Genomic DNA, 12287 nt, shown 5'->3' with positions numbered 1-12287 from the left:
CAAAGTCCTATGAGATTTTGATTTTGCTGTCTACACAGGGCATCTTTTTTTAGCTGCATCTTGGCTGTGTTTTCTGTTGTCAATTCTTTTTGCGTTTTTTAGCCCTTCCATTCAATACATTTGACTTAAAAAACACATTGAGCAAAATATGGTAAACCCACATAAAAAACTCATGCATTTTTTATGCATTTTTCCCGACACCACGACAGCGCCACCAGAGAGAGATAGGTCCGCCCCTCAATTTGGACAGGAAATCCACTAAAATAATAGGGCGGCACCTCTCTACCGCATCAGTTTGGTTTCCTGACCCAGGATGGGAGACCCATAAGTGCTGTGGTGCGGCCACAGTGAAGGACGGATTTAGGTTGGGGTCCTTGGATTTTTAGTCCGGGACCTCAGCTTCTTTTTTTCTTTCTTTTTAGAGCCTAAGATGCTCCTCCGGTGGCAATTGTTCTCCGGTTACCAGGTCTGTGTCCTGCGGGGCTGAGAACCCCTGCAGTAGTATACGCTGGTCACTTACCGGGTCTGTATCCTGCTGGGGTGAGAATCCCGGCAGTCGAATACGCCGGTACCACGGGGGCGGTTTGGGGGCCTTGGGTCAGACCATGGACCTCAGCCCCCCTTTTCTTCCTTTTTTTCTTTTTTCTCTTTTTGTTGGGAGCCTTTAGGCTCCCCCCGGGTGTGCGTTTTTTTGCGGCCAAAAACTATGCATCTTTGTGGTTAAGAAAAGATATAATGTGTATATGTTTCCTCTGATTGTTCCACTCCTTGTTTTGGCTACAAATACTGAGGTAATATACTCACCAAATACTCAACGTATGATTGTGGCTCTAAAATAATTAAAAAAATAGCCACAAAATAGCAGAATTAACATGCTGTGGATTTAAAAAAAAAAAAAAATGCAAGGAAAAAATATTTTGTAAATACGATTTTATACATCTCATTTATTTTGATGATTCTGTAAAATGCTGACTTTTTTTCACAAAAATGTAGCAAAAATATTATTTTTTTATGTTGCAAATTAGTGCATAATTTCTGCACCAATTAGCTACTTAAGACTCCTTATGTTTTTTTTTATTTTTTTTTATTATTATTATATAATTAATTTTATCTGAAATGGTCCATAGGGGTGCTTCCATCTTGTATGATTGTGACACATAACAAATGTTACACTGAAAATACAGATGCAGCTCATGTAAGGAAAGTCCCGATATGATGATGGCTCACGTGTCGGCTTTATATAGCTATTTCTTCTCTGAGTGGCTGATTGTGTGTTTGCTTCATTGTGTGATTCATGATAAAAGCCTGGGAATGTATGACACACCCAAGGGCTGCACGTATAGAATCCGTATGTGTACATGAAAGAGGAATGGATAAAGTATTCAATGCAAGGGAAATTCCCAGAGCTGTACACATACAATAGGGCCTGTTTTTTTCGGGTAATGTCGGGGAAATTCTGGTCTATAGGGCAAGCAGAATGTTTATACAGGGTAATTAAAAGTACCCTAAAAAATATATATATATATATATATATATATATATATATATATATATATATATATATATATATATATATATATATTTCAATTAGTAAACATATGGCCTCATTCAGACATCCATATTTGATATATGTGTTCTATTCGTGTTTTTCAAAGACAGCGCAAATTAAGATTCTGGTTTGGCTTTTATCCTAAGTCATATGGTGAGACTCTTTAACCCCTTTGCCGCTGAGCCCGCTTACACCCTCATGACCAGGCGATTTTTTTTTTTGCTTGCAATTCTGACCAATGTAACTTTGATAGGTTATTATACTGGATCCCCATGATTCTGAGATTTTTTTTTTTGTAATATATTGTATTGTATACCCATCACTGACTCACACGCTGCTCACAGGAGCGGGTCGGCTGCATAGAGACGCATGCAACCGACCCGCTCCTGTGAGCAGAGTATGAGTCCGTGACGGGTGACGCACCGTGAAATACGCGCGGTAATCGCAAGTGGGACACCGGCCTAATATACATTGTTGGAGCTATTGAGTATAAGGCTATGTGCGCACGTTGCGTCGGAGTACCTGCAGTTTATTCTGCACGTTTTCCTTCCCTTGATTTTTGACCAAATGGCTTTTGGCCATTTTTTAGTGCTAAAAACGCATGCGTATTTACCGCGTTTTTAGGGCGCTTTTTACCTGCGTTTTCACCTGCGTTTTGTAGATCAAGACACTGAGAAATAAAGTTGGAATAGTCAAAAAGAATGAAAAAAAGGATAAAATTAACTTTTAATAAAACTTTGTAAAATTATCAATTTTAATTAAATAATAGCGGTTATGCACATTTTAACAGAAAAATAGGTAAAGTTTATTAATTTTAAGCATTTAAATTTTCTGTTATTGTGTGTGTGTAAAGGAACATTATAACCCTTTAATTTTATGCCAGAAAAGCATGCGTTTTTGAAGCCAAAAACGCAGTGCGCAGTGGAAAAGCAGGAAAAACGCAGGAAAGTTGATTTTGGTTGCATTTTGCCATTTCTCATTGACTCCAATGTTAAGGAAACGCTGCAGAAATGGCAAAAACAACTGACATGCTGCTTCTTTTTCAGCATGGTTTTTGACCCAAAATATGCAAATAAAACGCTGCAGAAAAAAAAGCAAAGTGCAGACAGGATTTCTGCTTTTCCCATAGACTTTGCTGCAAAACAAAAACGCATGCGTTTTAGTGCAAAAACGCTGCCGCTAAAAACGCTGCAGAAACGCGGGTAAAAACGCACCGTGCGCACATAGCCTAAGACAAACTAATTCAACTTCCAACTTCTTCAAGCTTGGACGCCTTTCCCATTTTTGCCGGCAGTGTGCATCTTTCATGTCGGACACTATCGTGTAGACTGCTGCACTATTGTGTCCGGCGTAACACCGGTACTGTGAAAAATAAAATGTCAAAGATCCAGACATTTAAACTGTCTCATTATAATGAATGGCTGCTCTACCTCTGATTACTTTTTTTTCAGAGCTTTAAATGGAAGCCAATAACAGAGATGGCTAAAAAAAAAGGCACAAAAGTAGCTTTAGATTTGTCTTAAATTATGTCCAAAGTTTGGTCTAGTAAGGCAAACAGTAGGTGACGTAAATAACAGTCTAACACATCGAGCAAGATGCCCCGCTGCGTAATTTGGACGTCTTTATAAGTCCTCTACATAGAATCCAGTGCACTGAAAATCCGCGACTTTCGCGGCAAATCCGCACCCGCGGATCTGCCGCGGATTTACCGCGGATTTTGATGCGGATTTTTTTTTTTTTTTTCCCCATTCAAAACCAAAAATCCGCACCAAATCTGCACCAAACAATTGACATGCTGCAGATTTTTCCGGATCAAAATCCGCGGCAAATCCGCAGTGGAAAAATCCGCAGCATGGACACAGCATTTCCAAAATGCCATTGAAATGGCTTGGAAGTGCCGCTGCTGCAGATTTTCGGGAAATCCGCGGCAAAATCCGCGCAAAATCCGCAGCGTGGGCACATAGCCTTAGGGATTTTCCCCGACTTCTCTGCCCAAGAGACCGCACAAACATCTGTTCTAATCACATACAGTAAAACAGGCAACAAATGGGGCTCTGCAGAGATTACTCGCCAGAAGAAGGGCTTTTACGTAAGGGGTCCACCATGGAGGATGCCACAAAATCTTACACACTAGTATAAAATGGAAGGCATAACGAGAGACTTTTACTATTGTTCCATACAAAACTGCCGTGTGTGCGGAAATGTGCAGTCTTGTGGAGCAAGTCCACTCCAAAAAACACTGGAAAATCTCTAAAAAAAAAATACACTCCTCCTATTCATTGCTATTGTAAATCCACTTTGCTGGTCATATATTCAGTATTTTTCTTCTATTTAATGTAACACTTCCAGAATCCCCCATTTGTAAGAAGAGTATTTACATAGGTAGGTTAAAAAATATCAAGTCTTTGAAGCATCTTCTGGAGGAAAAGGAGAAAATGGGGGAAAAAAAATCCAGCAAACCCAGTAGAAAAAAAAAAAAAAAGATTAAAGACTAACATTTTATTTAAAAAAAATAAATAAATAGACAATTACATACACCAGGTATCAGTTTTGGCAAAAAGTGATGGGGGGGGGGGGGGGGGGGGGAAAGGTATATAGTGGTCTAGATGAGACGCGTTTCAGCAAGCACCTTCTTGGTACGGAAAAAGTGTCAAAAGCTCATCGTGGGAATGTAGCCTTAGTGTTTGCACTAGGAAACTTGTCATGTTGGACCCCCTCTAAAAAAAAAAAAAAAAAAAATTAGGGGTACTTCAAAGCTTTTTCTTCCAGATTGCTAGAGAAATTTTTTTTTTGCTCAATGCGAGATTGCACAAAAACATGCGAGTTTTGGCATTTTCAAGCTGTTCTTTCAAAAGCTCAGAAAGTGGAGGAGTGACAACCCCACTCATCAGATTCATGACCCTGGAAGTGTGGTTCCTGTATAACCAGCGGGCCCACCATCCCATGACCAATAAATACTCAGACATTGTTTTGTTTAATTTTAAATGCATGACATAAAAAAAAAAAAATACTAAGAACTTGGTAAAGTCCTAGAAGCTATAAAAAAAAACCTGGTGATTCTCATGACCAAAAACCATAAACCAAATTGCTCCCCGACGTCACCCACACTGGCCCAGGAGCCTCAAAAACATGAAGTGTCGTATTTACCATTAAACTCAAAGAGGGGCCTGACATTCACCCCCCCCCCAATCACCAGGTAACCAAGCCATCATTGCCAATTAGGAGATCCATACCTGGCTGGATTCACCAGATCAGTTTAAAACCAACTTCAAGGACTCACCAACAAGTCACCATGACCCGATAAAACCACACAAGGTACCTCGTATTAAGGAGGACGGCCAGGACTAAAGGGGGTGTTACACGCAGCGATATTGCTAGCAATATCGCTGGTGAAACCACCCGCCCCCATCGTTTGAGAGTCATGGGCAAATCGCTGCCCATGGCGCACAATATCGTTTGCCGCTGTCACACGTACTTACCTGCCTAGCGATGTCGCTGTTGCCGATGAACTGCCTCTTTTCTAAGGGGCGGTTCGTACGGTGTCATTAAGCGGCCGCCCAATAGAAGCGGAGGGGCGGAGATGAACAGCCATAACATCCCGCCCACCTCCTTCCTTCCGCATTGCCGGCGGCCGCAGGTAAGCCGTAGTTAGTCGTTCCCGAGGTGTGACACGTAGTGATGTGTGCTGCCTCGGGAACGACGAACAACCTGTGTCCTCAACAATCAACGATTTTTTGAAAATGAACGACGTGTCAATGATGAACGATTTGGTATTTTCCATTGTTAACGGTCGTTCCTTGCTGTCACACGCAATGACGTCGCTAACGATGCCGGATGTGCGTCACGGAATCAGTGACCCCGGTGATATATCGTTAGATCCGTCGTTGCGTGTGACAGGGCCTTAACTCGCTGTCTCCAAAGAGCAGCAACAATTCCCCCCCCCCTCCCGCAAGGCCTTAAAAACCCCTATAGCCTCCCCTAATCCTCCCCCCTCCAAGGGAAACACCCTTCCCCTCCTGGTCATGTTGACCTCTGCCCATAGCCCAGGCTAGTGCTACGGTCTGTCTTGACCAGTGGCAGCGTTTGCTACCCCACAAATCTCATCCAGCAGAGTTTGGAGTAATCACGACCCGTCCACACCATATTGGTGTAGCTGGCCAGGACTGCTGTGTAAACACCATAAGTCGCAATGTTTTTGTGCAACTCCCGACCCACGTGACATCCTACATATACAATGGTAGGGTCACATTTACCCATCTGTGTAAATTTATTGGATAGCTCACGGACCCATAGAGTTTAATGGATCTATTCACACATATGTGGAAAGCGGGGATTTAAGAGCGAGAGCCATGAGATTCAGAGCATTCCTAATCTGATCCAAAATAGGACAGCTCAATGGATCTGTGTGTTGTCCAATAAACAAAGTAAAATAGCACACCGACACTTCACTTGGATGTCTGTGGCCTAAATCGTATGTCAGGCCTCATAGTTACGAGCTGAATTACTACAGAAATTGATTAGCGATGAACCTAGACAATGCATTGTTTGGATTACTGACGAATGGTAATATCAGGGAGTTTTTAGGGGCTTGATCTAGCTTGAGGAGTTAGGGTTTTTATATTTTTGCATTTTCGTATGCAGATGTTTTGCACAAAATTGGAGAGAGGTCATCGGTCCATTTCAGAAAAAGCATAAGGATGATGTGTAACACACTATAAAAGAAAAGGACATGGCTTGCACATCCCAAAAAATACAATGATCTAAAGCCGCTAGGCAAATAATTAAATTGAACATGAGGTTCTTTTGTTACCATTCTGATCAGATTGTATTAAGCCCACTGCCACGTCACGGCAAACCTCTTGAGTGGGTCCCTAACCTAAACCTTTTTGTGCGGCACTGTGCACTAACCACTGCTGCAGCGACAAAGCGCCAGCAGGGCAGGCGACCTGGTGCCTCACAGCACAGAATTTTTTGCCTAGCAGCTTTAGATCATTGTATTTTTTGGGATGTGCGATCCATGTCTTTTTCTCCATTGTTATATAACATTCTATCCCCCTCTGTTCTTTGCTTGGATCTGCACTCCCCCCATTTGGCACAGGTGATTTTAATCAGCAGGAGACTGCAAGAGGGGTCAGCCTTTTTTTTTGCTCCCAGTTCACATATGGGAGCCATTGGGAGGTGAGTGTGCAGCTTCTCTCACTGTGTGCTGGTACTGTGCAGTGGCCACTGTCGTGGTGGTGACGTGTCGGTGGGGCGGTCCAGCCTGGAGCCTTGGGGGCTTTGCCTTGCAGCATGGGTGCTGTGAGGCACCAGGTCACCTGCCCTGCTGGCGCTTTGTCGCTGTAGCAGTCGTTGGTGCACGGTGCCGCACTACAAGGCTTAGAATAGGGACCCACTCAAGAGGTTTGCCGTGACGTGGCAGTGGGCTTAATACAGTCTGATCAGAATGGAAACTAAGAACCTCATGTTCTATTTAAATTTTTGCCTAGCGGCTATTAGATCAATGTATTTTTTGGGATTTGCGATCCATGTCTTTTCCTCCATTGTTATATAAGGATGATGTGTGTTTTTGGTTTTTGTCTTTTAAAACACAAGTACAATTTTCATTTGATTTTTTTTAATAAATATCTTTCATATAAAAATAAATCATGTACATTATTTACAATTTATACATTCTGTAGTTTTTTGTTGTGACCCCTTTATAGAGGTCTGATATTAATCTGTACGAGTCTCTTTAGCAGTGTTACCAGCTGTTATTTACTAGCTACACCCATACACGTAAAAGAAATGTTACTACTCTGTTCTTCACCACTAGTTAAGCTATAAAGATGTTAGTCTTCTCCGGAAGTAGTCATTCTGGTGTCAGGCCCATGCGTTTTGGTTTTTTTTCCGGTCAGATTCTTGAATTCTGAGACCATAGGTTAGATCTGGGCTCTTCTAGACACGTCCACTTCATGACTCACGCAGAACATCTGAGGCTTCAGAACAGCACAAGCACCTCAGGCTCAAACCCTATACTGGAAGCAACGTCCATGCTCGAGATTTGGTGGGAGGCATCACTGGTCCCAGTGCTGTCAGATCTTGGACGTGGCAAGATTCTGTCCATATACATGATACTTCTTGAATAGCGCTGCTCTGGCCTATGGCATCTTTGGGCACGCAGATATGCAAAGGTCGTCATACATGTACTGTAGAAAGAACAAACACAAAATTAAGTAATCAAAATATATAACAATATACTTTACAGACGCTTAAAATTGTCATCCCCCCCTAAGATTTTTGCCACCTAATGTGAGATCAGTATAATGTAGAGGCAAAGAACTTGACTCAGGCGATGTCACTTACTGGACTGCTTGCTGTAGTTTATCAGCAGGAAATTATCATCAAAAGGACTAGTAAAGTTGTTACCATGTAGTCCTCCATGTTCATGAGCCCTGTATTACCCCACCCCCACCACTAATTGGCAGGTTTCAGTGTACCCTGTGCATAGGCATAAAGCTGCCAATCAGTGGTGTGGGCGGAGTTACACAGAGGACAGCTGTGCCTAGGCAGAAAGCTGCCAGTGTGGGCAGGGTTATACAGAGATCAGCAGATAGATCAGGGATTTTAATATGGCGAAGATGAGAGAAACCCAATTCCAGTGACAAGAGAAATGCAGAGGTTCGTAAAGCCACTGATTAAGGACATGGCACCCGCTCCTCTTCAGTCTTCCTATACACGTTCTACCTCTATAGAATTTCAGTTCAGTAATAAAAGAATTCTCAAAATATTATTTACCTCATCATCTGAATGTTCCGATTCGGAGTCTGAACTATCGTCTTCTTCGATTGGCAGGTGCTGCAGGTTCTTCTCGGTCAGGCTGAGCAGATGCTGTTGAATTTGGAGGTTATTTCTGCCCCAGGTAAGCTGGCACGCCGAGTGGCCTTGGTAGGTGACTCTATTGACATCGGCATTATATTTCAGCAGCAAAAACACGAGGTCCACGTTTTGCTTGTCCACAGCCAAGTGCAGAGCTGTGCGGCCATTGGATGGTTCCTAAAATAGAAATTAAAAAATGTTAAGGTACTAAGCCAATCAGGACTATTCTTATGCAAAAAAGCTGAAAAAATGCCACAATCCCGAAAAAGAGAGAACCTCACCTGTGCATTAACATCAGCTCCCAGCCGGATGAGGTCCTCCACTATTGCAAGGAAGCCATTAATGGATGCCAAGTGTAGGCATGTGTGACCTAAGGAGATAACGCCACCATTAGAATTCCGCAATTTGTATTTATTTTTATTTTACTTATTATATTACAGTGGAATTAAAAAGAAAAAAGTGACTGACGCTTACCATCATAGTTTGTGTACTGCAGAAGCGGTGTCAGGTGGGATTTGCAGTTCTGTACAATAACCCCGACCCCGCGCAGAGATCCTTTTTTACAGGCAATGTGTAGAGCCGTATTTCCAGCATGGTCTCTCATTTCTGGATCGCATCCGGCTTCTAAGAGCTTTGCAGCTAATTCATACTGATCGGTTATTATGGCCAGATGAAGGGGAGTCTAAAAATAGAAGGGGGAGATTCAGATTTAGTGATGATCATCCACAACATTCTAAAATGGCGGGCTTTAAATGTTTTTGAAAAATTTAATAAATCTAATAAGTGCTGTTTTTATTCCCCACATTCTAAAATTCCATTCTTTTGTTTAAATATTTTTGAAAAATTTCATAAATAAATCTAATAAGTGCTGTTTTTATTCTAAATACTATTTTTTTGTTTTAATATTTTTGAAAAATGTCAATTTAAAAAGTCTTTTTTCCACAACATTCTAAATTCTATTCTTCTCTTTAAATATTTTTGAAAAATTTCATAAAATCTAATAAGTGCTGTTTTTATTCCCCACAACATTCTAAATTCCATTCTTTTGTTTAAATATTTTTTAAAAAGTTTCATAAGTCTAATAAGTGCTGGTTTTAGTCCACATTCTAAATGCTATTTTTTTTGTTTAAATATTTTTGAAAAATGTCAATTTAAAAAGTTTGGTTTTTTTCCACAACATTCTAAATTCTATTCTCTTTTAATTTTTTAAAAGTCATAAATCTAATAAGTGCTGTTTCTATTCCCAACATTCTAAATTGCATTCTTTTGTTTAAATATTTTTTTTATAAAAAGTTTCATAAATCTAAAGTGCTGTTTTTATTCCACATTCTAAATTCTATTTTTTTGTTTAAATATTCTTGAAAAATTTCATAAATTTTAAAAGTGCAGTTTTTTTTCACAACATTCCAAATTCCATTCTTCTCTTTAAATATTTTTGAAAACTTTCATAAATACTGTTTTTTGTTTTTTTTCACAAGATTGTAAATTCCACTCTTTAATTTTATTTTTTTTTTAATGTCATTTAATAAACTAACTTTTTGAATGTCTCTTTACCTGTAAAAAAATTGTTTAAAAGAACAGAGAGTCCTCAGTGGTTGATACCTTTTAATGGCTAACTGAAAAGATGGTAGTAATCTTTACCTGTAGAAGTTTATTCTGTCGGTTCAGGTAGAAAGTATCTCTGTAGGATCTTTGGATCGCACCCACTGCCACGTCTATTATTTCGCAAATAATTGCCAAATGAAGAAGTCTGTAAAATAAATTAAACTGTTAAAAAAACTGACGAAGTTAATTTAAAAGGAAATAGTATTAAGATTTCATCACTTTCCAGATAAGTAAGATCATAGTCATTGCACTGTGTCAGCCCTGAGTTATTTCCCCTCCCCCAGCTGTAAGTCCAGTATTGTGTAAGCTGGGGTTTTTTCTATGTTGTCTCTCTAGAGTTGTGTGTTGTTTTCCGCTTTCTCATATGAGCAGGTTTTTTTTCTTTTCCTGGCCACAAGCCAGGGACTTTCCAAATAGCTTCAGAGCCCCACCTCTCAGGCTAGCAAGTCAGATCACAGAACAAGATGGCGGGTCTACCCTCCCCCATGTCCTTCCTCCCCTCCTCCACCCCTGTGAAGCTTACAAAGAGAGGAAGGGAAAATCCAGAAAAAGAGCAACGGCATACAAAAAAAAAAAAAAAAAAAAAAAAAATCTATATAAAAACCACTAATGCTCTAGCTACAAAATAAATTTCTGTCCTTTTTGATGCATTAATGCAGCACAATGCACCTTTGAGCTGACATATTGTCTTCATACCACAATGTAAAAATATTTTTTTTTATAAAAAAAAAAAAATATATATATATTTTTTTTTTATAAACACATATTTATAAAAAAAAATTATATATTTTATAAATGTGTATGTTTATAAATATACATATATTTATAAACACATATTATATATGTTTATAAATTATATATATATTTATAAACACACACACATATATACACATATACACACAATTTGTAATATTATATATAAAATTATACACAAATATATATTTTTTGTAATATACTATAATATATATTTATATTACAAATAAAAATATATAGATATTATACATATATATTTTATAATTTATAATATATTACAAATAAAAATTTATATGTATAATATTTATTTTGTAATTATTACAAATAAAATTATATAATATTTTTATATTTGTAATATAATTTATAATACACACAATTATATATAATATTTGTGTATTATATATACACACACACAAATATATATAAACTATAAATAAAAAATACACAGCATAAAAACACTAGATTCTATTTTAATTCTGCAAAAAGCAATATTGTGCACTGCATTATTTTTACAAATATTTTAATATTTTTGCTATTCTTGTGCCTAGTTATTTTGGGTTGCATAACAGGCTAGTTCTAAAAATAAATATATATTTTTTGCAATGTAAAAAAATAAGATTTCTTTACTAAGCATATGGCCTGGACTTGAGAATTTATATTAAGGCATGCATTTTTTTTGTATTTTTAATATAGCAATTGCATCTATTTTTAGCATTAATAATAATAATAATAATTGCATTGGGGGATCACTTACGTATCTCCATCCTCGTTTGCATAGCTTTTCCATGGCTCTGGTTCGTATTCCTGCTGTTGGGAATGCAGGGACATGGTTTCTGTCTCTTTGATCATGTTGTTATAGTCCTCCTCTCTCAGAGAGTCCAGGCCACTGTCGGTTCTGTCCTCTGGGGCCTGTAAGTGCTTGTCCTTCCCGGGCATCCTGATATCAGCATCCGCCATCAGATTTCCAGAATAATCCATGTATCTGGCAGTCATCTTGAGTAAAAATTCCAAAACGGTTGGAAAAAAATAATCCTTAAAAAAAAATATAACTTTGAACCTTTTTATTTATGAAGGTTCCAAAGCAATGGAATAGAATGTCCTACAAAAAGCAATAGGATTTCAGTGCGTTTAGTCTTGGTTTTGCAAGGGAAAAAAAATAGTAATCCAGCTGCAGCCAAGTGCGAGGGTTGTGAGCTCTGCTGCGTGCTCTGCTGTGTGAGCTCTGCTGTGTGCGCTCTGCTGTGTGCTCTGCTGCGTGTGCTCAGCTTTTAACATAGTGATTGCACATATGGGGATTTTTCGGTGGGCGGAGCCTGCCCTATCTATGTGCTGAGTGCATAGTGCTGGGAAATTCCAAGTAGTCACCCTACAAGTGCAGAACACTGAACCAGACTCATCCTGTTCTGGGGTTAAAAAAAAAAAAAAATCAGAAAACTTCCAGAAGAGAAATTCCCTTTTGAGTGGAATGTTCTTTATTTCTCAAACACAGAGCGCAGCATTCTTATAAAGGTGATTTTAACCT

General features: G+C 39.0%; 1 protein-coding gene across 1 annotated transcript; it reads right to left on the bottom strand.

Moving 5' to 3' along the window:
- Nucleotides 1-7149: 7149 nt before the first annotated feature.
- Nucleotides 7150-12016, bottom strand: NFKBIA (NFKB inhibitor alpha). Its single transcript, XM_075329834.1, has 6 exons — nucleotides 11520-12016; nucleotides 10049-10157; nucleotides 8882-9089; nucleotides 8689-8777; nucleotides 8327-8584; nucleotides 7150-7737 (listed from the first exon to the last, which is right to left on the bottom strand). Exons 1-6 carry the CDS (start codon nucleotides 11756-11758, stop codon nucleotides 7690-7692), a joined length of 951 nt encoding a protein of 316 aa, XP_075185949.1. The 5' UTR covers nucleotides 11759-12016; the 3' UTR covers nucleotides 7150-7689.
- Between the last annotated feature and the right edge of the window lie 271 nt (nucleotides 12017-12287).

This window comes from Anomaloglossus baeobatrachus, chromosome 12 (genome assembly GCF_048569485.1).
Source record: "Anomaloglossus baeobatrachus isolate aAnoBae1 chromosome 12, aAnoBae1.hap1, whole genome shotgun sequence".
Classification (NCBI taxonomy): Eukaryota; Metazoa; Chordata; class Amphibia; order Anura; family Aromobatidae; genus Anomaloglossus; species Anomaloglossus baeobatrachus.
This window is presented reverse-complemented; position numbering and strand designations above follow the sequence as displayed.

Excerpts from the sequence above, each read along its gene's own strand:
- NFKBIA (XM_075329834.1), bottom strand. The coding sequence starts at position 11,758 with ATGACTGCCAGATACATGGATTATTCTGGAAATCTGATGGCGGATGCT. Across the intron at positions 10,158-11,519 it reads GCAAACGAGGATGGAGATAC|ACTTCTTCATTTGGCAATTA; the intron begins GTAAGTGATCCC and ends TTTATTTTACAG. Across the intron at positions 9,090-10,048 it reads GACAGAATAAACTTCTACAG|ACTCCCCTTCATCTGGCCAT; the intron begins GTAAAGATTACT and ends TTCTATTTTTAG.